Source organism: Mastomys coucha, unplaced genomic scaffold (genome assembly GCF_008632895.1).
Source record: "Mastomys coucha isolate ucsf_1 unplaced genomic scaffold, UCSF_Mcou_1 pScaffold20, whole genome shotgun sequence".
Taxonomy (NCBI): domain Eukaryota; kingdom Metazoa; phylum Chordata; class Mammalia; order Rodentia; family Muridae; genus Mastomys; species Mastomys coucha.
Window position 1 is genome coordinate 113,941,623 of NW_022196903.1, and position 24,001 is coordinate 113,965,623.

At 41.1% G+C, this 24,001-nt stretch overlaps 1 protein-coding gene across 3 annotated transcripts in view; it reads left to right on the top strand.

The window, feature by feature from the left end:
- Positions 1-24,001, top strand: part of LOC116099513 (cat eye syndrome critical region protein 2 homolog) — a 107,198-nt gene that overhangs the window by 65,914 nt on the left and 17,283 nt on the right. For 2 of the 3 annotated variants that reach the window (XM_031383227.1, XM_031383228.1), the window contains exons 3-12: positions 368-551; positions 2,087-2,226; positions 2,827-2,931; positions 6,194-6,243; positions 7,293-7,462; positions 11,587-11,670; positions 18,932-19,085; positions 20,790-20,919; positions 23,036-23,073; positions 23,159-23,250. In XM_031383227.1, the coding sequence (XP_031239087.1) occupies positions 368-551; positions 2,087-2,226; positions 2,827-2,931; positions 6,194-6,243; positions 7,293-7,462; positions 11,587-11,670; positions 18,932-19,085; positions 20,790-20,919; positions 23,036-23,073; positions 23,159-23,250 (1,147 nt within the window). The remainder of the gene's footprint in view (positions 1-367; positions 552-2,086; positions 2,227-2,826; positions 2,932-6,193; positions 6,244-7,292; positions 7,463-11,586; positions 11,671-18,931; positions 19,086-20,789; positions 20,920-23,035; positions 23,074-23,158; positions 23,251-24,001) is intronic. The other variant, XM_031383229.1, reaches the window with a different exon arrangement.

The window sequence follows — 24,001 nt, forward strand, 5'->3', positions numbered from 1 at the left end:
GTAGACCAGGCTGGCCTCGAACTCAGAATAGGCAGACTTTTTTTGTGAGGGTGTTTTGTATATATGTGTACTGTTTTTAAGTCATTCCCCAATTTTAAGGCTCATACATATTTTTAGGAACTCTGTAAGCCTCTTTAATAGTATGGACAAAGGGTGAGACTGTATTTTGCATTTTATACCGTTGACTGGGATTTCCCACTTTAATATAACTAGTTATGTGAAAATTTTTTATAAAGCTCATCTTTGGGATTTTATAAAGTGATACTTGAACGAAAGGGTTTCAAGTTCTTTTATAAACTGTCAGTTTCCTCTCCGTATCTTTTGTTTTATATTAATGTATTTATGTATTTTGGGCCATTTGATTTAGGCCTCAGACATTCCACAGCTACCTGGAAGATATCATTAACTACCGTTGGGAGCTTGAAGAGGGGAAACCCAATCCTCTGAGAGAAGCCAGTTTCCAAGACCTTCCTCTGCGCACTCGAGTGGAGATCCTGCATCGCCTCTGTGATTACCGGCTCGATGCAGATGATGTCTTTGATCTTCTCAAGGTACTGAGCTAGAGAGTTAAAAAAAACCTAGCGTTTTGAGTGTGAAAACAAAGTATTGAGAAGCAAGAGCTTATTAGCTTGTTCTCAATAGTCTTCATGCTCGTAATCAATAATGACCTATATACACAGCCACACCTGAGTGACCAAAGGAATGCCAGCCATGCTGGGATATGGCTTTAAAATTTGTTCCTTTTCATTTCCTGAGCCCTGGCTCAAATACGAGAACCAACTTGTAGGTCCTTCTACTTGTAGGTCTTCACACAAAACAACAGTGAATTTTTTTCTACAATTAACAGTCAAACTCTAGAGACTTGAAACTATGTATTTTTTATACATATTCCAGTTTAAAAACAAAGCATTGAAGAAAGATGTGGACATTTGTTCTGTCCTTCTTATTCTATCAATGTTACCTATTTTAGAAATATATATATTAATTATTACCTATTTTATATATGTAATGGGAAAGGAGTTAAAATAATACTTTCACAAATAGTGAAGTCAGTTTTTTTTTTAATAATTTTTTTGTGAAGTCAGTTTTGTTGTTGTTTTGAGATAGGGTTTTTCTATATAGATGGCGCTAAGCTCTTCATCATCCTCTGCCTCCCAAGCACTGGGAATAAAGGTGTGTGCCACTACTCAGTGGGAGGTAATTTCTAATCCATCATTAAATGTAACAGTTCTCATTTGAGCTCTGTACAGACACATAAAAGTCATATAATTTAGCACAGATGTGTTTTATTGTATCTCAGCTGGAATAAATAATGTACTGTATTGGTTGGAAAGATGGCTCAGTGGTTCAGAGTCCTTAGTGGTCTTCCAGAAGACCCAGGTTCAGTTCTCTGGCACCTGCATTGGGTAGTTCAGAATTGCTTGTAAGTACAGCTTCATGGGATCCATTGCCCTCCATGGGCACCTGAACATACATATAACGCGCGCGCGCACACACACACACACACACACACACACACACACACACACACACACACATACATATGAACTAAATATTTCTTTAAAAGTTGCTGTGGGTTATGGCAAAGGTATAGTGCAAAACTACATGAAGCAAAGTCTTCAGAACATCTGGTTGATCTGGTGGTAATTTGCATAATAGGGGCTCATGCCTGTTGAGCCTCTGTAATACCAGCACTTGGGAGGCTGAGGCAGCAGGATTGTTGAAAGTATATGGCTGTTCTGTCTTAGAGTGAAAGAACTGTATTGAGAGTCCTGATTGTACTCAATGTTATTGTCCTTCATTACACATAAGGTAGCAATTTGAAACCAAATAGTCAGAATTATTTTTGATTCCTCTTTTAGTGTGAGCCAGCTGTGGAAGCCATGGTTGGATATGAGGGGGGCATCTATAATTTCTTCATCTTGTTTATCAAAGAAACCTTCCCATTTTGTATTTCATCTGCCTGATAGAAAATTACATAAAGCACATTGCCATTTTAAAATATGAGGTATATCTGAGTATAAATTTTGAGTTGACTGTTTATTTTTCTCCTGTTTTTTGTTATCGGCTTTCTTTTTTTGCGTAGGGTCTCGATGCAGACAGTCTCCGAGTTGAACCTCTGGGTGAAGATAATTCAGGTGCACTCTACTGGTACTTCTATGGGACACGAATGTACAAAGAAGACCCAGTGCAAGGAAGGTCCAATGGAGAACTCTCCTTGAGCAGGTACTGTCTTTTGCTTTTTTCCAATGCAATAATTCATTCTATTGGCATGCCTGCAACAGAATGGCAAAGAGTTTCATAGTAAAATGCAAAGGAATTACTCTCTAGCCTCTGCCACAAGACTGGTGAAAAATACTATGATTGGAACTCAGAGAAATTCCAAATAAGAACCTGTACAGTTCCACAGGCTGTTTAATACAGCAGTCGTTGAGTACCTTTTCCTATTAGGATTATTAATCTGCCTTGAGGATCCATAATCCTATGGCAGAATCTTAACATGATACAAAGTAAGGCCTTCTAAGTGCTTCTTAAATAAGCAGTGGCCTCATTCCTGTGGCATCTAGAGTGATGGTCTGGTTTTATTGAAACTTCTGTACTGGTGTTAGGAAGATGTTAGGTTGTTTTTAATACTGTAAATGTCATTTTTCTCTTATTTCACATTTTAATAATAATCCTTGTGGAAGAGAAATTACTCTATTCCCTGTTCTATTTTGCACAATCCATTTTTGTATCTTTGTGGCAGAAAACTAATTATTAATAACAAATCATATTAGTTGTTTTTACCATGCCAGAACATTTCTATTTAATGATACTGTTTCTTAGGGAAAGTGAAAGGCAAAAAAATGTCTCAAATGTTCCTGGAAAAACAGGCAAAAGAAGAGGAAGGCCTCCAAAACGGAAAAAACTACAGGAGGAGATTCTATCCAGGTAAGAAATCTTACCTGGTCCATTTTCATAGACTCTCTGACTAGAAGGGACCTTAGTTTCTCCTCATCTTTATTATTTTTACTTGTGCACAGAGAGGACATAGGTCATAGCTTAGAGGCCTGAGTAAGAGTCCACATGAAGTCAGTGAGCAGCCCTGTTTGTGTGACCTCTGTCATCAAGTTATCTGCCTGAACCTCTTACTTCACTTGGATGATGGTGGTTCATCTGGTGAGGACTGAGCTGCTGGACAGTACATGGCAGAACAAAATGATGGAGGCTGTGCTTGACCCATAGCACTTGATAAATGTTCCTTTTAGTGTATATTTCAAAATTTGTTACACCACTAGAAAATGGAGCAAATTTCTTCTGGGGTTACTTGTGAGCTATGGATATAGTGCACGGGGAGAATATACAAGGATCTGGTCTCAGGTTTAGATGTTTTGTTTTGTTTTTGTTTTGTTTTCTATTTATTTTTTTGTTTTAAAAGACAGTGTCTCTCTGTATTCCCCTGGTTGTCCTGGTACTTGTCTATAGTCCAGGCTGGCCTTGAACTCAGATCCATCTGCCTTGTCTCCTGAGTTCTGGGATTAAAGGCGGGTGCCACCACCATCTGGCGTAATTCTTCCACTGTGGTAATTAAGGTGCTTGAATATGTACATTCCTACATTGAAAAAAAAGATAAAATATAAAATATTTTCTGAATCTTTAATTTTAGGAAAAGATAATACATTTTTTTAATACTTGGGAAATTTTATGTCATTACTTTTTAGGGAAGTCTACCTTTTGTGTGTGAGTATGTAGATGTATGGACATATGGAGGCCAGAATTTGATGTTGGTGTCTCCCTTGATTATGGTCTTCTTCCCTAGCACTGTGATTCCATGTGCACCACAATACCTGGCTAGCTGGCTGTCTTAACACAGTACCTGGCTAGCTGGCTGTCTTAGCACAGTACCTGGCTAGCTGGCTGTCTTAGCACAGTACCTGGCTAGCTGGCTGTCTTAACACAATACCTGGCTAGCTGGCTGTCTTAACACAATACCTGGCTAGCTGGCTGTCTTAACACAGTACCTGGTTAGCTGGCTGTCTTAGCACAGTACCTGGCTAGCTGGCTGTCTTAACACAGCAAGTTGGGGAGAAAAGGGTTTATTTGGCCTACACTTTCACATCACAGTTCATCATTGAAAGAAGTTAGGACAGAAACTCAAACAGTGCAGGAACCTGGAGGCAGGAGCTGATGCAGGTGCAATAGAGGCATGTTGCTTACTGGCTTGCTTCACGTGGCATGCCCAACCTGTTTGTTTTTTGTTTTTTTTTTTCTTTTTTCTTTTTTCAAAAAAAAATAGTTTATCTACTTATGTACATTTAATGTTTGTCTTTTATGTATGTGTGATGGAGTTGCATCCACTGGACCTTGAGTTACAGACAATTGTGAGCTATACTATACTATACTATACTGCAGAGAACCCAGGTTCTCTGGAAGAGCAGCCAATGCTGTCAATCACTGAACCACTCTCTCCAGCTCCCCAGCCTTACTTGTTTTTCTTTTTCTTTCTCTTTTTAATAATAATGTTTTTATTGAGGTTGTAATTTTCCACTTCCCTTTCCTTCCTCCAAACCCTTGCAAACCTCTCTCCTTGCTCTTTCTCTTTTTTAATTGCTTTTACTTTTTTACAGTTTTGTCATTATTTTCCTCCTGGTGCACCCTCCCACAGTTCATCATCCCATTCCTCTTCCACCCGGTCTCCAACCCCCCTCCCCCGCCAGGCACCCCCACTCCTTGGGGCCTCAAGGATTAGGGTCAGGTGCATCTTCTCTCACTGAAGCAAGACCAGGCAGTCCTCCGCTGTGTATGTATTAGGGGCCTTGGACCACCTAATTGTTCTTGTCTGAAAGAACTGCAGGGACAAAAATGGAGAGAGACTGAGGAAAAGGAGATCCACTGACAGGCTCAAGTTGGGATCCACCTCAAGGGGAGGCTCTAAGGCCTGATGCCATGGTGTTCTTACAGACAGGAGCCTACCATGGCTGTTCTCCAAGAGGCCCAACCAGCATCTGACTGAGACAGACACAAATACTTCATTCAACCAATGGACTGGAACCAATGTTGGGAACCCCTGTGGTTGAATTAAGGAAAGGCTCAAAGAAGTTGAGGAGGGCAACCCCATAGGAAGACCAGCAGACTGAGTTCACCTGGACCCCTTAGATCTCTGACACTCAGCCTGCTTTCTCATAGAACCTAGGACCACCAGCCCACGAACCACCATGGGCTGGGCAGTTCCTGATCAATTACTAATTAAGAAATTGTCCTGCAGCTGGACGTTAATGAAGGCATTTTCTCAATTGAGGTTCCATTCTTTTAGATAATAGTTTGTGTTAAGTTGACATAAAAACTAGGCAGCACACAGCTTGCTTTTTTTTCTTTTAAATGCAAGCACTGGGGTTCAAACTAGGACCCTTAGCATTTCTAGTAACAGAATGAACAGCCTATTCTCACAAGTTTAGAAGTTCTGCTTAATCTAGCTATCCTTACAGGAGAGATTTTAATGATTTCTTTTTCTTTTCCCCCTCTTAACTACAAAGAAATATTCCTAGGCAGAGACAGATCCTAAGTTCCAGGCTAGAAGGTGGTAATGTGAAGGATTCTTGGAAATCACATGGGTAGTACCTAAGATCTGTTAAATTTAAGAAGATTACAACTGCCTATTCCTTCTTAGTGGTATTTTGTCTTGTAGTCACTTGTGATCTATATATTGAGCATTTTTTAAAAGGATTTCCTGAGAGGTCCACACATTCTTCTATAGTCAGAACCTGCCCTAATGTTGAGGATGTACCAGTGTATTGACACATGGGCTTATACTACCCTCTACTGGCAATTCTTGAGCACAGGCAGTTCAATTTCATAGCCCATGTTCTTAGCATCTTCCTTAGATGAGGGTAACATAAGCTTCCTTTCTAAGATAGCCTGGAGTCAAGAGAAGAGCGCCAGGGTTGTAACTGGATCGTTTCCCTCTTCATTGTGCTGGCACTTGGCTGCTACCATAACCTAGATGCTTGGCTCTCAGGGCTCCCACCTTCTGAAGCAAGCCCACCCTCTGTTGTAGTTTTTATTTCTCTAGGATTATTCTTCCTAACTTTGAATTCTGACAGACTCCACCGCCAGCCACCATTATGTTTACTGGGCCCATACCTACAAGAATGACCAAGCAATTCTGGCATGTGAGTGTCTTATTTAATTATTTTCTCTTTTTCTTGTTTTTCAGTGAAAAGCAGGAAGAAAACTCCTTGACATCTGACCTACAGACAAGAAATGGTAACTGGTTTTTGTTGCTGTCACTCAACATGATTCATACATATATTAATCATACAGTACATTAGGATGTCTCCAGCTGTCTCCAGCTTTTGCTTCCTGTTTCATCCTTTCTTTCGCCACCCATCTCATTGACACTTGTACGCATGCATACATAAATGCATTATTAGATTTTATTTATAACTTTTTTAGGGGTGGGGGTGGGGTGTTTGGAGACAGGGTTTTTCTGTGTAGCCCTGGCTGTCCTGGAACTCTACTCTATAGACCAGGCTGACCTTGAACTCAGAAATCCACCTGCCTCTGCCTCCCAAGTGCTGAGATTAAAGGCATGCGCCACCACCGCCTGGCTATAACTTTATTATAACTTTTTATTGTTACCATTTTTAGTTTTTTGAGTCAAGGTTTCTTTATGTGTAGTCCTGGCTTTCTTGGAACTGACTATAGACCAGTCTGACACCTGTCTTTGCCTTCCAAGTTTGGGGATTAAAGGAAGATGCCACACCTGACCTTGATTAGATCCTAATTCTCTAATCCAAATGCTTTAAATTTGGAAGGAAATAGCCAATTTGTAGTATCATAAAAGTGATAAGGTACACATTTCTACAGTCTCAGTTCCAAAACCACTTTTCTAGAAAAATAGTGTATCTTTAACCATTTTTACAATGTTAAATTTTTCTTTAAATCCTGATAGTTACAATGATAGCAATAGGAGAACAAAAGTATAAAAATCACAGCACTTGGGAGGCAGGTAGATGAGTTTAAGGCCAGCCTAGTCTATAATCAGACTTCCCCAAGTCAGTTACTGGGTAAAATGCTTGTAATCCCAATGCTTTTGGGGTTGAGGCAGGAAGATGACTTAGTCTCTGGAGTTCAACATTTACATGGGCAATATATTGAGATCCTATTCTCAAAAAGAAAAGAATGTACTATCAGACTTGAAGATTAGTAGCTCCTTTTTTTTTTTTTTTTACAGTTCTTTTGTCATGACCCAGGGTAATAGGAACAAAACCCTAGTGTAGGCTCTTTTAGTGAATCCAGTCATTTTCCTATAGGATCCCGAGGGCCAGGCCAAGGTACTTGGTGGCTCCTGTGTCAAACAGAAGAAGAATGGAGACAGGTAACAGAGAGCTTCCGAGAGAGGACCTCACTCCGAGAACGGCAACTCTACAAGCTCCTCAGCGAGGACTTCCTGCCTGAGATCTGCAACATGATTGCCCAGAAGGTAGATCCTGCTGCTGCTCAGGTCTCACTCTTCCTGATAGGACTGGATATTAATGTAGGAGCTCGTGTACCAGCTTTCCTTATCATGGGTGCCATTTATTATGTTTCCCTTACCTCTACAAGTCCATGTCCAACACCTGCAGTCTTTACAATGGCTTTTTGCAAACTGGAACCAGCTCTCTTTTTTGCACATAACTATCACTAGGAAACTTTGCCAGAGTTTGCTCTTCCCCACACCCCAAAGAAAAATGATCATTTCAGGACTTAACCTTTTTCCCTCATAATGTCAGCCTTTGAACATTTGTTCTTATAGATCTGTTCCAGTTCCTTACCTGGCTCCACAGGAGCTGTTGTTTCTCTGACTTGAGTGTAAAATATATGAATTATATTTCAGTCTACATATGTTCTCTATAACATTTTCAAATAACCTTTTGCCCCCCTTTTACTGTTTTGGATGTTGTTCAAAATTGTGGCTTGGGGATTAGAAGTGCATGCTGCTTTTGCAGAGAACCCAAATTCAGTTCGGTTCCCAGCACCCAAGTTAGGGGCCTCACAACTATGTGTAGCTCCAGCTCTAGGCTATCCAGAGCGTACTGAGCTCTGTGGGTAGTTATGCTAATGAGCACTCTGTTCTCTCTCTCTCTCATACACACACACACACACACACACACACACACATTTTGTTGTTACACCCCACTTAAAACAAAAAACTTCATCTGGTGACACTTGAGTATTGACATTCGATGATATATTCCTTAGTAATTTTATTATTTATACATTGATAATACCTCTTTTCTAGGTCACCCTTTCTTGTTTCTATCTTGTGTTTTTTGTTTTTTTATGGCCCACTGCATTAAAGTTCCCTCATTGGACAGAGATTTATTTAATTGAGCAATAGCAGTTTATCAGTTTATCAATATGTATGATCAGTTGATTATGATCTTTGTCCATCAGCCGTTAGTTGCCTATGGCTCTTCAAGTAGGGATTAATAAATCCAGTGACATGCATTGGAGAAAACAGGTGCAGAACAACTCCCCACCCCCCACCCCACCCCCGCTCAGCCCTTCACCAGCTATCAGTTGCCAAGAGTTTCATGGGACTGTGGGGCTATGTTCACTTTTCCTTTCTCGGTGCTTAGACTTCATTGATTCCCATGTCTGCTTGTTGGTACTAGCATGTGAAAGCTACCTCCACACCTAATGAAAAATACTTTATAATCCATCAAGTCAAGGCTAAACCTAGACTATAATGTTAATAATGCTATTTTCAAAGCCCTTGTTCAATGTAATATAACAGCTACAAAACTTGTTTTGGCAAAACTAGAGATTAGTTCTAGGGCCTTAAGTATGTTAGGCAAGTGTTCTCCTCATTGAGTTGCATCCAAAGCGTCTAGCAAAAAAAAAATGTAAACTGCAAAAGTGTATGTAGAATGTTTGTGTGCAAAACTCTAAGTGTGATTTAAATGTATGTTAAGTAAGCTTTCCTGCAGGTGCTGGATTAGTCATCAGAACCTTCTGCCATCCTTTCTAGACAACACATCCCCTCCCACCAAATTGTTTACAACCTATCCAGGTGACTATGTTCAAAATTTCAAAAATCACTGAAAATAAATCCATTTATCATACCAGGAATTTTATCAGTAGTATTAGAGCTCTACTTAGTGTATCCGTGGGGGAAAATCTTTGAACTGTTAGTAAATAATGTATTTTCAAATTCTTATGTATTAAGAACTATCTATTCTTAGAAGGAAAGCCTAAATTTACACCCAAGGGCATTGAAAATCATTACAGTCTGAGCCAGTTCCCAGCATAAAAATAATTTTTCCAAACCTAGTGTACTGGCTTCTATCTGTAACTTCAGCATTGGGATACCAAGGTAAAACCACTGTTGAGTTTGAAGCCAACCCAAACCTGGGCTACAGAATGAGAACTTGTGAATAGAAACAGTAGGCAGCTTCTGTTTTAAAACTTTAATCAGTATATTAGAAGCCTCTCAAAGGACATTTATTTAACAGTTCTTCTGAGTTATAAAGATAGTATTCTACATAGTAGTTTTTGCTGTACTTGCCATATAGCACTTGAATTATATTCATCATACTGTAATATTTTAAGTATCATGAAGCCAGTAAAGTAAAACAGTAAATATTTCTTTAAATTTTTGGGGGTTGGCCAGTCTCTTTGAGATTATAATTATTATAACATTCCTCCTTTCCCTTTTCTCTCTCCAAATTCGACTATATATATCTTCTGCTCTTCTTCAAGTTCATGATCTCTTTATTTCTTCATTAACATTTCTAGATGAATGAGATGCTGCTGTTGTTATGCTCTCCCCTGAGGAGCAGGGCCTCTCCTACTCCCGGCTTTCTTCAGTTCCGTGTAGTTCTTGTCTGCTCTGGTCTTGGTATTCAAACAGGGAGGGGAATGAGAATTAATGAATTTGAGAAGGTACCCCAGTGTTGTGTTGCCTAGCCAAATGGAAGGCCCTGATCATAAACAGCATCAAAAAAGCTTATCCGCTCTTGCAAGACCTACATTACCAGATCTTCTTCATACTACATACATCTACATACCGTACAAATGCAAACACATACACACACCCCCAAGATCGTGCATGCTCTGCAGCACAATGTAATTACTCAAAAAGAGTAGAATGTCAGGTGAGCCCCCAGCCCCATTATGTGATATAATATTAATAGGCTATATACATCTCAGGCTGCTGTTCACAACTTTTGTGATTTTTTAAAAGTCTTTATTATTTTCATGCGTATGGATGTTTTTGCCTTCATGTAAGTCTATGTACCCTGTGTTCAGTGCCCATGGCAGTTGGAGTCACTGCGACTGGAATTCCTGTTGCAGTGAGGGAAAAAAAAAGGTGCAGAGGCAGCCAGATTTCTTTGCATGGGGGCAATGAACTGATAGGAATTTACGCATGAATTGATCACCCTTATATCAAGAATTGCATCTTTCTTTCATCTAATATAACAAAGTTGGAGTGAAATTGGTGTTGGCTTCTTATGTGCATGGTAAACTGGCAATATTTCCTTTATAAACAGTGATGTGTTGGCTGTGTGTCTTAAACACAAGCTTGCTGAGGAGGAGACTCCCTAGGGAGCTTTCAAAAAGCAAAGGGTAGAAGAGCACATCTTTGGTACTTGGGATTGTTTGCACTGGAAACAGCTTATTCTATCTTAGAGACAGGAACGCTGTATTTATAATGCTCTAAGCTGTCTGAGCCAGTCCTTGTTGACAGGTTTGTTGTTGTTTTCGATTGTTCTTTTTTACTTTACGTATTCTTAAAGAAATGAGTGTGTGTGGGCCCAGAGTAATTTCTATTACATTTTCTCTCTCTCTCCCTCTCCCTCTCCCTCCCCCTCCCCTCCCCCTCCCCCCCCTCTGCCCCATCTCCCCATCCTCCTCTTTCTGCGTGCGTGTGTGTGTGTGTGTGTGTGTGTGTGTGTGTGTGTGTGTGTGTGTGTGTCACAGTGTAACATGTGGGTTTCAAGGATCAAACTCAGATAGTTAAGACTTGATAGCAGGTGTTTATACCCTCTGAGCCAGGCGTCTAATGCCTGCCTTTTAGTGGATCATCTGACTTCAGGTACTCCTGATGCCTCTTTCAGAACCATTTCCTCAGGTGAATGTGATAGAATACAAGGTTTGCTTTGTCATTTGAAGACAGGCTTTTCTTGGCGAGGTGAGGGAGGATTGTTGGGGTGAATGTGTTTGGTTTCTTTATCTTGTGTGGGGACGTTTTGAGAAAATGCCCCACAGTGTATCAAGGCTGGATTGAGACTCAGAACCCTCTTCCCTTAGCCTTCCACATCCAGTCAAATAGATTTCCTAAAATTGGGACGTCTTTTGCTTGTGATGAAGATTATATAGGAAATGCTTGGTTGTCAGTGGCTTTTGAGTTGTTACTTGTTAAGTAAATGTACTAGCTCAGTACCTTACCCTCCTGAATAGTTGTTTTCCCTTATCTTAAAATATAGGCAGCTTTAGCCCTCTACTTGATAAATTAGTTACTGGTGTGCCTCAGTGGCCATTCTGCTGGGTTGTAGTTGCAGCAGCGGTAACTGAGAACACCCTAATCTCTCTTTTCCTTTCTTTTCCTCACTTCTAACTTAGGGAAAACGTCCACAGCGCACAAAGCCAGAGTTGCAACATAGGTTTATGTCTGACCACCTGTCCGTCAAATCCATCAAGCTAGAGGTGAGTGTGTTTGAGAGTAAAAAGGTGTATTTGAAAAGGATAGTTCCATTTCATTTCACATGCTTTTATTCCTATTTATTATTCCTTGCCCTGTTTAAAAAAACTCTAAATCTCAAATATTTGTTGATTATTATATGTATACTCATTTTGGAGAAAGAAGTTAGAAAATGGGAGATTGGGGCGCATTCACAGTGTTCTTGAGTGACAGACACATTTAATCTAAAGTAGAGGTGAGTAATACGTTCTAGAGTAGATACAAGATGTTTGTGAGTACCAAGAAGGGAAAATTGAAGCCAGGCAAAGAAAGGTGGTTTTAGGCAGACGGAGATATTTGGCCTTAGTATGTAGGGTGGCTGGAATTCTGATGGTGGATGGTGGGCAGTGGGTGTGGAATTACAGCCTGAGTTCTTCCTTACAACAGGACCATGTAAACAAAAGCTCTAAGGCAGAAAGTGGAATGGTATGGTCAAAGAACTGTGTGTATATATGGATGGCATGATGAGCCATTTTGTGATATGTGGTGGGAAAATGTTGACCTGGCTCTGTCTTCAACAGGAAAGAAAAATGAGGTTGTTATGTGCAGCTGGCTCAGGCAAGATCAGCTGATTAAGAGGGCAGCTCTTGCCCAGGAATCTAGTTGATCACTGATGACAGGACAGCCAGGAGGGCGTTTGTGTTCTATCACAGGAGAGACTCCATCAGCTCGGAATCTGGGGTGCAGTATTAGGTGGCACAAACATTGGGGCAACAACTAGATAAATACTCCTAAAGGTTCTTTCAGAGAGCCAGGTTTGTGTGAGGTTTTGACTGTGGTGCTTGTGCTTTGAACTGGTGTCCTTCTTTGGGAAATAGCAAGTGTATTTTTATTCACTGAGCTGGCTGTTGACCATGCATGTATGACAGGGGAAGTGGAGGGTGAAATGGAGGGTTACCTGTCTCCCTGCTCAGGCAGGGGGTCAGAGGCTGCTGCATCTGTCCAGACCCTTAGCCTGCTTTGTCTTCGAAAAGCCTGGCTAGCTATCATATTCTTTTCCTTTCCAGCTGTTCATCTCCTTCTGACACTAGGCGCCATTGCGTTTGTAGTCTGGTGAGTGGTCACACAGAGCTTTACATCAGGTTATAGTTTTTTGGCTTTGTCACCATGCCATGTGCTCCCTTGTGAATGTAGCTAATTCTGTTTTGCCCTGAGATTATATTTCTGTGGTACTGAAGGAAAATGCCAATATAGTAGAATATTCCTATAGTCCCACTGCTGCAGAAAGGGAGTTCAGGAAGATTATAAATTTAAGGTCAACCTAGAGTGAAATTTTCTCAACCTTCTCTCCCCCCTCACTTAAATAATGGAGAGGCATTCTTGAGTTTTTACAACTTTGTTTTGGTTTTTAAAAACAACTTATTGCTTATGTAGGCTAGGCTTGTTCAGACTCACAAACACCTTCGAGTTAGGAGGTGCAGGCAGCACACAGGTGCCTCCATTAAAAACCTTCATCTGTAAGGTTTTAACAGCTGACAGTTCTGCCACCTGGCTTGCCACCTCCTCCTGATATTCTTTGCTTGGGAGTGGCCTTTGTTGCTGGTACCCTGCTTGGTTCTGAGTGGTTTCCAGCTCCTCTGACTGGTTCAGTTTGTCACCTTGAAAACTCTTTCTGCTTACTGCCTTAGTCCTCCATGCCCAAGTTCACACCTTACATTGCCTGGCGATCTGAATACCAGTAGACCTTCTGCATGATTGCAAAACAAAAACATTTCTATTCCATTTTAGAGGCTTGTTTTTCAATTCTGTTGTTTAGTTTGAAGTAAAGGAGCCTACCTGATACAGACATTTTGGAGTTTGTGTTCTAATTAATACCCGCTATCCTAGAGAAACTGAACTGGCTTATGATTTTGTCATAAAAGAAAAGCTTTTCTTCTGATGTCTTTTATGTGTGCAGGCATCAACCACCCAGTAGTCCAATGTTAATTGCCTCAAATAGTCTTTTAATTGTGACTTCTGACGAAAATATCAGTGCAGAGACATTGATAAACTGGGGATTAGGGCTGCTGATTATTAATCTTTGTTAGTTTAGTAGACCCTACTGGGTGCCTAGGAAACAGTTTATGATGGTATGGTTTCAAGTGTGCTCCTGGTGGCAAGAGTGAATCTAGACCCATGTGTTAGGGTAAATAAGAGTTCTAGACCAGCCAAAGTGAGACCCTGTCTTAAATGAATTTTTCTATAGGAGAGACAGGATGATATTCACACATATACACAGTAGTTGTTGTTTTGTTGTTTTGTTTGTACCAGTTTTTTGTCTTTTTTTTTTTTTTTTAACTCTTTTTGGTTTTTTTCGAGGCAGGGTTTCTCTGTGTAGCTCTGGCTGTCCTGGAACTCACTCTGTAGACCAGACTGGTCTTGAACTCAGAATTCCACCTGCCTCTGCCTCCCAAGTGCTGGGATTAAAGACATGTGCCACCACCGCCTGGCTAGTATTTTGTCTTTTAACTTTGATTTATTCATTCATTTATTTTTAGTAAATGGATTAGGTGCTTGCCAGGACATACATTTAGGTGGGAGGGATAACCTACCATATGAGTCATTTTTCTTCTCCTTGGTCTTTCGTCTCAGTCCATAGGTTTAACTTTCTGTTAAATATCTTGCCAGCCATGGATTCTTTAATAAGATATTACAAATTAATAGTTAAGACACTACTTCTGTCTTCAAGAAGAAAGTCCTGAGAGTTAGATTGCTCAGCAGTTAAGAGCACTGACTGCTCTTCCAGAGGACATGGGTTTTAAAGGACCTGACTTTGGTTCCCAGCACACCCACGTGTCAGCTCCAGTGGGCATCTGGGGCATCTGATACCCTCTTCGGGCATTCATAAGCCTGAGATGTATATACATACATGCAGGCAGGCAAAAGCCTCATTGAAAAGAAAAATAATGAATAAATAAATCACAAAGGAAATGAATCCTGACAGGGAGGAAAAAAGTAAATCGTTTGGTATGTTGTTTGGTTAGCATATGCTTCGTCTGACAATGCACTCTGACAATGAGCACAGGAATTTTCAGACAGGAGTATTGGTCTACAGCCAGGATTTTCTCTCCTAGTATGTTGTTCAGGTGTCATGTCTGTGACGTAGTTGTAGAGATTCATGTGAAAAAACAGGCCCACGATATGTCCATCATGGCAGTGCTAAGTGGAAATGATTACAAATGAAGTGATCTGAGAACAGAGTTAATGAAAAATGGAGGTAGAATTCTGCCATGCGGAACTTGGTCTGTAACCCTAGCATCAAGGGTGGAAGCAGGATGTTCACTGAAAGTGGGAGGCTTCATGGTCTACATAGTGAGTCCCAGGCCAGCCAGGACTACATGGGGAAACTCAAAAAATCTAGAGGGAGGGGTCATAACCATAAGACAGAATCACAGGCGAATGTAGGTGTGGCCAATCAATTGGCAAAAAGATTTGGAGAGTTTTCAAGTTTGGATTTAAAGATGATTTCAATCCGTAATACTCAGTTGTTAATATCCAGTATACTTAACATATATATTAATGTATCCTCCCCCTTTGTTCACACAAAGTCTCAGTCTAGTTTGGCTAGCCTAGAACTCAATATCTAGGCCAGGCCGGCCTTAAAATTACATAGATCTTTCTGCCTTTGTTTCCCAAGTGCTGGGATTAAAGGTATGTACCACAATACCTGGTACTTACATTAATATATTTTTAAGACAGCTCACTGTACCAGACATAATGAGTGTAATCCTATCATTTAGGAAGTAGAAAAAGGAGAATTAGGAGTTGTATTTGTCTGCTAGATCCAATCTTTTGTGACTTAATATTTCCTTTTTAAAAATAAAATGCTCCTTTTAAACATTTATTTATTGAGTTCTAGTGGTGGGATATTTGTGTGTCACAGCATCATTGGGAGATCAGAGGACAACTTGAAGGAGTCCATTTTCTCCTACCACGTGGACTCCCTGGGTTGAACTCAGATCGTCAGGCTTAGTCGCAAGCACCTTTACTCATTGACAGTATCTTGTATGTATCAGACTAGTCCCACACTGTATTTGAGGATGACCTTAAGGTCTTGCCTCTACTTGCCGTAATTACAGGCCTTGTACCAACAGGCTTAGTTTATATGATGTTGGGGATTGTAGTTGTTCATTTTTTAGAATGAAATAATTCCTTTGAATCAGGCTCCAATTTCCATTCTTCCCTTGCTAGTCACTTATGTCTTACACATAGCATTGCCTTGAAGACATAATGGTCAATCCTATTATCAGTGGTGGGGTGTTACTAGGAAGTTGAAGCCCAGGAAGTTACTGGTAGAATACAGGAAAGACTGTTGGAAGTTTGCTTTCTATGGTTGGGGTATAAACACCATTGAAAAAGCAAGGACATTATATCTTACAGCCTCTAATCCATCATAAAGGAAGTCAGGGCAGATAGTCTAGGTGGGAGCTGAAGTAGAGGCCATGAAGAGTAGTCCTTACTGACTTGTTCCTTGTGGCTCACTCAGCTTGTTTATATACAATGCAGGACCACCAGCCCAGGGTTGGTACTATGCACAGTGAGCTGTCCCTCCTACATCAATTATTAATCAATAAAACGCCCTGTAGACTTGCCCACAGGCAGTGTAATAGAGGCTACCCCGTAAGTAAGCATCCCACTTCCCAAATGACTAACATATCAAGTTAACAAAAAACTAACAAGCACACCCACGGACAGTGACAGTAGGAGGCAGCGACCAGAAATATTGAAAGACTTGCTCTTGCCATCAGTAGGCAAATTGTTGCTTTGAAATTCTAGAGAACTTTGTTTCTTCTGCTGAGGCTCTTAAAACAGTGTTGTATGAACTAGATGTCTACCTTGTGGACTCTTGGGAAGAGAAAGTACATGTTATTGGCTTTATAAGGTCAGATCTTGTATGGCCCAGTTGGCCTTGAAGTAAAGTTAAGAGAATATAAGTTATAAAAATGACAAAGTGGCAAGATGTTCTGTTGAGTAAAGGCACTTGCAACCAAGCCTAGTAACCTGATTTCAGTCCCTTGAACCCATGTGGTAGAAGGAGAGAATCAACTTCTCAAGTTCCACAACCACACTATGGTTCAGTTGTGCTATCACACACATAGTAAACAACTGACGTCAAGCCAAGTGGGCTGACAGGCCTTTTAACCTAACTTAGGAAGTGGTAGCAGAAGGACCAGGAGTTCTGGGAAAGCCTAGACTGTGAGACTCGGTCTCACACAAAAGTAATAAGACAGCCTTTGAAAAGTCCATTCACTCCCCAGACAAAATCACATCCAAATTCTGAATCAATTGTGAATCTAAATCTTTTTTCTTTTCTTTTTTTTTTTTTTTTTAAATTTTTTTTTAAAGATTTATTTATTTATTATTATATGTAAATACACTGTAGCTGTCTTCAGATGCACCAGAAGAGGGTGTCAGATCTCATGATCGGGTGGTTGTGAGCCACCATGTGGTTGCTGGGATTTGAACTCAGGACCTTCGGAAGAGCAGTCAGTGCTCTTAACCACTGAGCCATCTCTCCAGCCCCTAAATCTTTTTTCAAGGGAGCTAAAGAGATGGCACAGTAGTCACAGTGCTTTCTGCTCTGCTGTGAGGTCCATGTGGGGAATGCCAGCTTTGGAACATCCAACACTTTCTTCTGAGGGCACCCTTGTACACATGCATTCACTTACAGCACACATGTAAGAGAAAGTAAATGTAAATCTTTAACTTCTTTCAAAAACCTCAAAAGAGGAAATGAATAAAAAAATTTGAATCAAAAGCAATTCAGAGGGTTAAATGTTAACTTCTCCAGCCAGCCATCTGCATTTATCTTTGCCCTCTGGACAAAGACCACTTTTACAGTTTCCATAAACTTGAGAGAATTGACTGTAGAAAGTTCTTAAGTACAAAAACAATCATCACATTTCCAATTAGTTATGCTTAGTTCTTCTGTTGACACCTAAGTTATTCTTCTGTTACTGCAATTTGTCATGACCACACACCCATACTATGTATTTGAGGATGACCTTGAACTTTACACATGCTTGCCCAGAATATAAGAAGGATTCCATTCCCACCACTGCCTAAAACTAGGCATGGTAGCCTTTGGGAGGTGGGCACAGGAGAATAAGAAGTTCAAGATCATCTTCAAATTTATAGTAAGTTTGAGGTCAGCCTGGGCCAGAGACATCAACTGAGGTACAGAGGCTGGGGAGATTGTTCAGTCAGTAAAGCGTTTACCTCATAAATGTGAAGGCTTCTCTTTAATCCTTGCCCCATCATTCCAGCACTAGGCAAGTGGGAATAGGAGGATTTCTGGGGCTCCCTAGACAGCCAGTCTAGCTAGCTGGTGAGCTCCAAAACATGAGAAACCCTAGCCCAACAAAAGTAGATAGCATCTCTGGCATACACATACCTCAAGACATGGTGGCACATGCCTCTCTTCCCAGCACTCAGGAGGCAGGGGCAGGTCGATGTCTGAGTTCAAGGACAGCCTGAAGGGCTGAAGAGCAAGTTCCTGGACAACCAATAAACGGGCCATTGGGGTTGGGAGGAGGACAAAACTGAGATGAATCATTAGATCGAGGACCTGGACTCCATCGAAAGTTTCAGGCTATACGATAAGATCCTCTCCCCTCATACCCCCTCCCCCCCCAAAAGCTAGCCAGGTGTGAGACCATACACCTTAATTCCAGCTGACAAGATCTCTGTGAAATTGAGGCCAGTGTAGACTTCAAAGAGAGGCTTAAAAATGAACTATTGGCCCCAGAACATAAAACCACAGCTCCATTGTTTCAAGTGTGTATGTGTAAGCTGCCATGTGGGTTCTGGAAACCGGAACCTGGGTCTTCTACAAGGACAGCAGATTCTCTTAACTAGTGAACCATCTCTCTCCACCCTATTTTGGTTTGAGACATGGTCTCATTGTGTAGCCCTGGCTGCCCTTGAACTCTTGTCTCCCAAGTGCTAAAATTAAAGGCATGCACCACGATGTACATCTTGTTTTGGTTTTTTGAGAAAGTCTTTTGGTAGCTCAGACTCATAATACTCAGTGTTAAGGTTCTGGTGCGTGTCTCCCATTATGTTTTCATATGTGTGTCTTTTTGTACATTCGTGCATACATTTCACCAGTAATAAAGTCAGCCTGTATATGAGGTGTATACCCTCTGTCTACAGCGTATGTTGGAGTCTGGAACTTCTTTCTTCAGCAAGTGAAGAAACCTTGCACTTGCTGTCTGCTAACCGCCATGCACTTTTTGGCCCTTACAGGAAACTCCCATGCTCACCAAGATAGAAAAACAGAAGCGCAGGGAAGAGGAAGAAGAAAGACAGATCCTTCTTGCAGTGCAGAAGAAGGAGCAAGAGCAGATGTTAAAGGAGGAGAAAAAGCGGGAACTAGAGGAAAAGGTCAAGGCAGTGGAAGGTGAGAACACAAGGCCATCATCCTTCATCTCAGCTATTCTGGCCATTTCTGTTTAAACGTCTTATAAATTGTATTATGTCACTTTCAAAGCCAATTGTATTTGTCATTTTCAGTACCTTGCTTTTTATTTGGATTTCTGCTGTGTCCTATACATTTTATTTAGAATTAAAGAAAAGATGTTAAGATGTTGTCATAGGTGCAATGGTGTATGCTTAAGAAATGTTTGGTTTTGGTTGGTTTGGTGGGTTTTTGGACAGGGTTATATGTATCTCAGGCTGATATTGAACCCATTTTGAACAACTTCATGTCTACTTCTCAAGTGCTAAAATTACAGATGGGGCACCACTTACAGTTATGTGGTGCTTGCTACATGCTCTGTAAACAGTTTATCAGCTGAATTATATTCCTAATCCAGATCTTCGTATGGCATGTAAGAATGTTGCCATTGATGTTACTAGTACCAGGTACTTTTCTTACAGTCTGACTGCAGCTTGCTATAGTAAGATTTTTCTTTTGTCTATAGTTTTTGTTGGATAGAGATAGGGTCTGCCTGTAGCCATAGCTGACATGAGTACCACAGTTAAGACCAAACTGGCCTTAAACTCACAGAGGTCTTACCTGCCTGTCTTTCAAGTGCTTATCTATAGGTTTACAACGCAAAGGATAACAACATTAGTTGCTTTCTTGGACAGTGGTAGCATTTACTAGCTGAACATCTTTTGATGTTTTCTCTCCGCGTGCCCTCCCAAACCCCTTTCCCTTTCTCTTTCCCTCTCCCTAAGACCTTTTTTTGGGGTTGGAGGGAAGCAGGGTAAGTAAGATTAATACTTACATTACAAGACATACGTGTGTGTATGTGTGTGTGTGTGTGTGTGTGTGTGTGTGTGTGTGTGTGTGTGTGTATCTGCCATGGTCTCATGTGGCCCAGGTTGACTTAGAATTTGCAGCAATCTTCCTACCTCAACCTCTCAAGCATTCTGAGTATACGAGTGACCACACACACAGCTGAAGCAGTTTTTTGAAGGGGCTTTTTAAAAAATATGCAGTGATGTTTTGCCTATATGCATGACTGTGTAAGGATTTCAGGTCCCTTGTAACTGGAGTTACAGACAATGTTGAGCCACCAGGTGGGTACTGGGAATCAAACCCAGGTTGTCTAGAAAAGCAGACAATGCTCTTAACCACTGAGCCATCTTTCTAGCCCCCAAAGCGACACCGTTTTAGGTTTATTTGTTTTTAAAGATTTATTTATTATTATAAATGAGTACACAGAAGAGGGTATCAGATTTCATTATGGGTGGTTGTGAGCCACCGTGTGGTTGCTGGGATTTGAACTCATGACCTTCGGAAGAGCAGTCAGTGCTCTTACCCGCTGAGCCATCTCACCAGCCCCCGTTTTAGGTTTATTATAATGAACAGGGCTATTCCTTTTTTGAAGGATCAGACAGGAGAATCAAGAGGTCAAGTCTTTGAAGCTAACCTGGGGTACATGAAGCCCTGTCTTCCCCTCAACCCCCCAACCCCCTCTAGAAAGTTTCATGGCTAAAGTGACATTTAACTGGGATTATCACAAATTCTGTCTGATGTGGTACTTGATTAAAATGAATGGAGTTGCTTGGTGTATAACTGATGGTGTGCTCACAGAAGTCCCAGGGAGCAGCAAGTACAGATGCTCACTTGATTGTGTTTGTGTGTTGATTATAGATCGAGCTAAAAGGAGAAAGCTCAGGGAAGAACGAGCATGGCTGTTGGCTCAAGGCAAGGAGCTACCCCCAGAACTTTCCCATTTGGACCTGAATTCTCCTTTGAGGGAAGGAAAGAAGACCAAGGACCTGTGAGTATTTAGTAATAGCAGCTGGCCGCCCTAAGCACTAAGCAGAGGCGAGCACTTACTGCAGAGCCTGATGAGCTGACTGGTACCCTGGAACCTACCTGGTGTAGGCAGAGGACTGACTGTTGCAAATTGTCCTGACACATGGCCATGATGGCTCAGGAGTACACACACAATAATTAAGCATAATTTGTAAAGATCATCTCTCAAACCAGTCAATAGTCAAACCAATCTGTGCATTTGAGGTCAGCTCTGGTCCATAGAGCTAGTTCTAGGACAGCCAGAACTATGCAGGAACTGTCTTGGCTGGGCAGTGGCGGCACATGCCACTTGGGAGGCAGAGGCAGGTGGATTTCTTGAGTTTGAGGCTAGCCTGATCTACTGACTGAGTTCCAGGACAGCAAGGGCTATACAGAGAAACCCTGTCTCAAAAAAAAAAAAAAAAAAAAAAATTGTCTTGAGAAAAAAAAGGGCCAGCAGTTAACACTTTCTAGTCTTTCAGAGTCACTAGAGTTTGATTCCCAGCACTCACGTGGAAACTTCCCCTTTAGGTCTAGGGGGATCTGACACATACACATGGTCAAAACTAAAATTCTTAGTTTTAAAAAGTTATGTGTCGGCCTGGCAAGATGGCTCAGCGGATAAGAGCACTGTAGGTTCTGAGTTCAGACCCCAGCAACCACATGGTGGCTCACAACCACCCATAATGAGATCTGACGCCCTCTTCTGGTGCATCTGAAGACAGCTACAGTGAATTACGCAGTGAGCAGGGCTGGAGGGAGCAGGGCCAGAGTGAGTGGGCCGGCAGAGGTCCTGAGTTCAATTCCCAGCAGCCACATACATGATAGCCCACAGCCATCTGTCCAGCTACAGTGTACTCATACACATAAAATAGATAAAATAAATCTTTAAAGAATACTTTAAAAAAAAAAAAAGTTATGTGTCTCCAGATGGAGAGATGGCTCAGTAGTTAAGAACACTGACTGCTCTTCCAGAGGTCCTGAGTTCGATTCCCAGCAACCACATGGTAGCTCACAGCCATCTGTAATGGACACCCTCCTCTAGTGTGTCTGAAGACAGCTGCAGTGTGCTCCTATAAATAAACAAACAAACCTTTTAAAAGAATTACATCTCTCCTTTAATCCTTGTAACAGAAAGGTCTGTTTGGAAGGCAGTAGCTTGTACATTTTAATGGTAAGAAAGCATAGCAAGTGGTAGTGGTAGGCCTTAAAACCAGACCGGACTCAATTACAGCATCTGTATACATACCCTTTAAGTGAATCTCTTCCCTACTTTCCACTCTTAGTATCCTGCTGGCACAAGAAAAGACGGTTCTTATTATTCCACAATTTCAGTGCCACCAGAATTTACTATTAATGGAAACTTGTTTCTTGGAAGTCTATTGAATATTTTATATGTGCTTATTTGGCAGTGCTCTAGCACTAAGCCAAAGCTTAAACCTATGTTTTAAGTCTAGAGCTTGCCATCTTACTTCCTCAGCTTTCTCCATGCTGGGATTCCAAAAGCACCATCATGTTCAGTAAGTATTTTACTTTTCAAAATCGTTGCCTTGGCTGTTGCACACAGTACCAGCAGGGCATGAACCATGGCAGGAAATGCAAGGTTCAAAAAGGAAAGTGCACGCCTTCAATCTCACCACTGGATAAACAAAGGCAGGTGGAACTCTGAGTTCCTGGACAACTAGGGCTCACCTCTTAAAAAATAAAAAGCAAAACAGTTACTTCTAGCCTGGCATGGTAGTGACCCCAACTCTATAGAGGCTGAGGCAGAATCTGAGATTTGAATCAGCCTAGATTATATAACAATACTCATAAAAATAAATAAAAATGTTTACTATTTTTATAATATACCAATATTTACAAAGTCTGGATCAAATAAACCAGTCTTTCACTGTAGATGGAATTCATTGTAGGGAATATGATAGTCCTTTTGCTATAGTCACCATCTATCATCCTTATGTTGTTTCCAGTTTGTTGGAATCAGTCTTTGGACTTACTTAAGGAGAGTAGAAAGCACTGCTCAATCTGTATTTGAACCAAGAAAGCTAAGAAAAAATGGTCGTCACAGTTAAACTAATGTCGTGTTTTGTGGTCCACAGCTTTGAACTGGATGATGATTTCACAGCCATGTATAAAGGTTAGTTACCATTCTCAGCTTTGGTGTTCCTCATGAACATCTTTCATAGGAATGTGTCAGTTATATTCTCCTTTTTGGTTTTCAGTTCTAGATGTGGTGAAGGCTCACAAGGATTCCTGGCCCTTCTTGGAACCTGTGGATGAATCTTATGCCCCCAACTATTACCAGATTATTAAGGTATCTTTTAAATTGTTCTTAAGCATCTGTATCTTTCTTGGATGTTTTATTAGTCATTTCTCCATCATACTGACCAAGTACTGATGCTAACAGGCTACTCTGTGGTAGTAGGAGCTTGTGTACATCTTGGTGACCAAGCAGAACTTAGGGCTTGAAGCGGCTCACAGAATAACAAGGCCCCACCCCACAGCAACCCACTCCTCCAACCTCCTAACATTCTACAGCCTCATTCTACAGCAGCTGCACCGCTACCTGAGAGCACAAGCCTTCAAACTCAGGGTTCTGTAGCTGGTTTCTCTCCTGCTTTTCTGTCCTCCTTAATATCCAGGAGACAGACAGGCAGACACGTGCACACACATGCACATGGGTAATGTTAGGCTTTGTTTTGTGACAGGACCCCGTATTTTCTTGGCTGATCTGGAACTTACTATGTAGACCAGACTGCCCTCAAACTCAAAGAATTAACTGTTTCTGTCTCCTAAGTAGTGCTACTAAAAGTGTGTGCCAATACTCTTAGGTATACCAGACTCTTGAAAACCTAACATGTCACAATTGCTCTTCCTCATAGAAACTGATTGTAGGCGGCATGCAGTTAATTGTTTTTATCTTATTTTGAGACAAGGCTTCATTTACTCTGTTACCAAGACTATCCTGGAAGTCACTATGTAGCACAGGCTAGCTTCAAACTTGTGTCAGTCCTCCTGAGTTGCAGTTCTGGGATTAAAGCCACTGTGCCATTTACAGTGTTTTA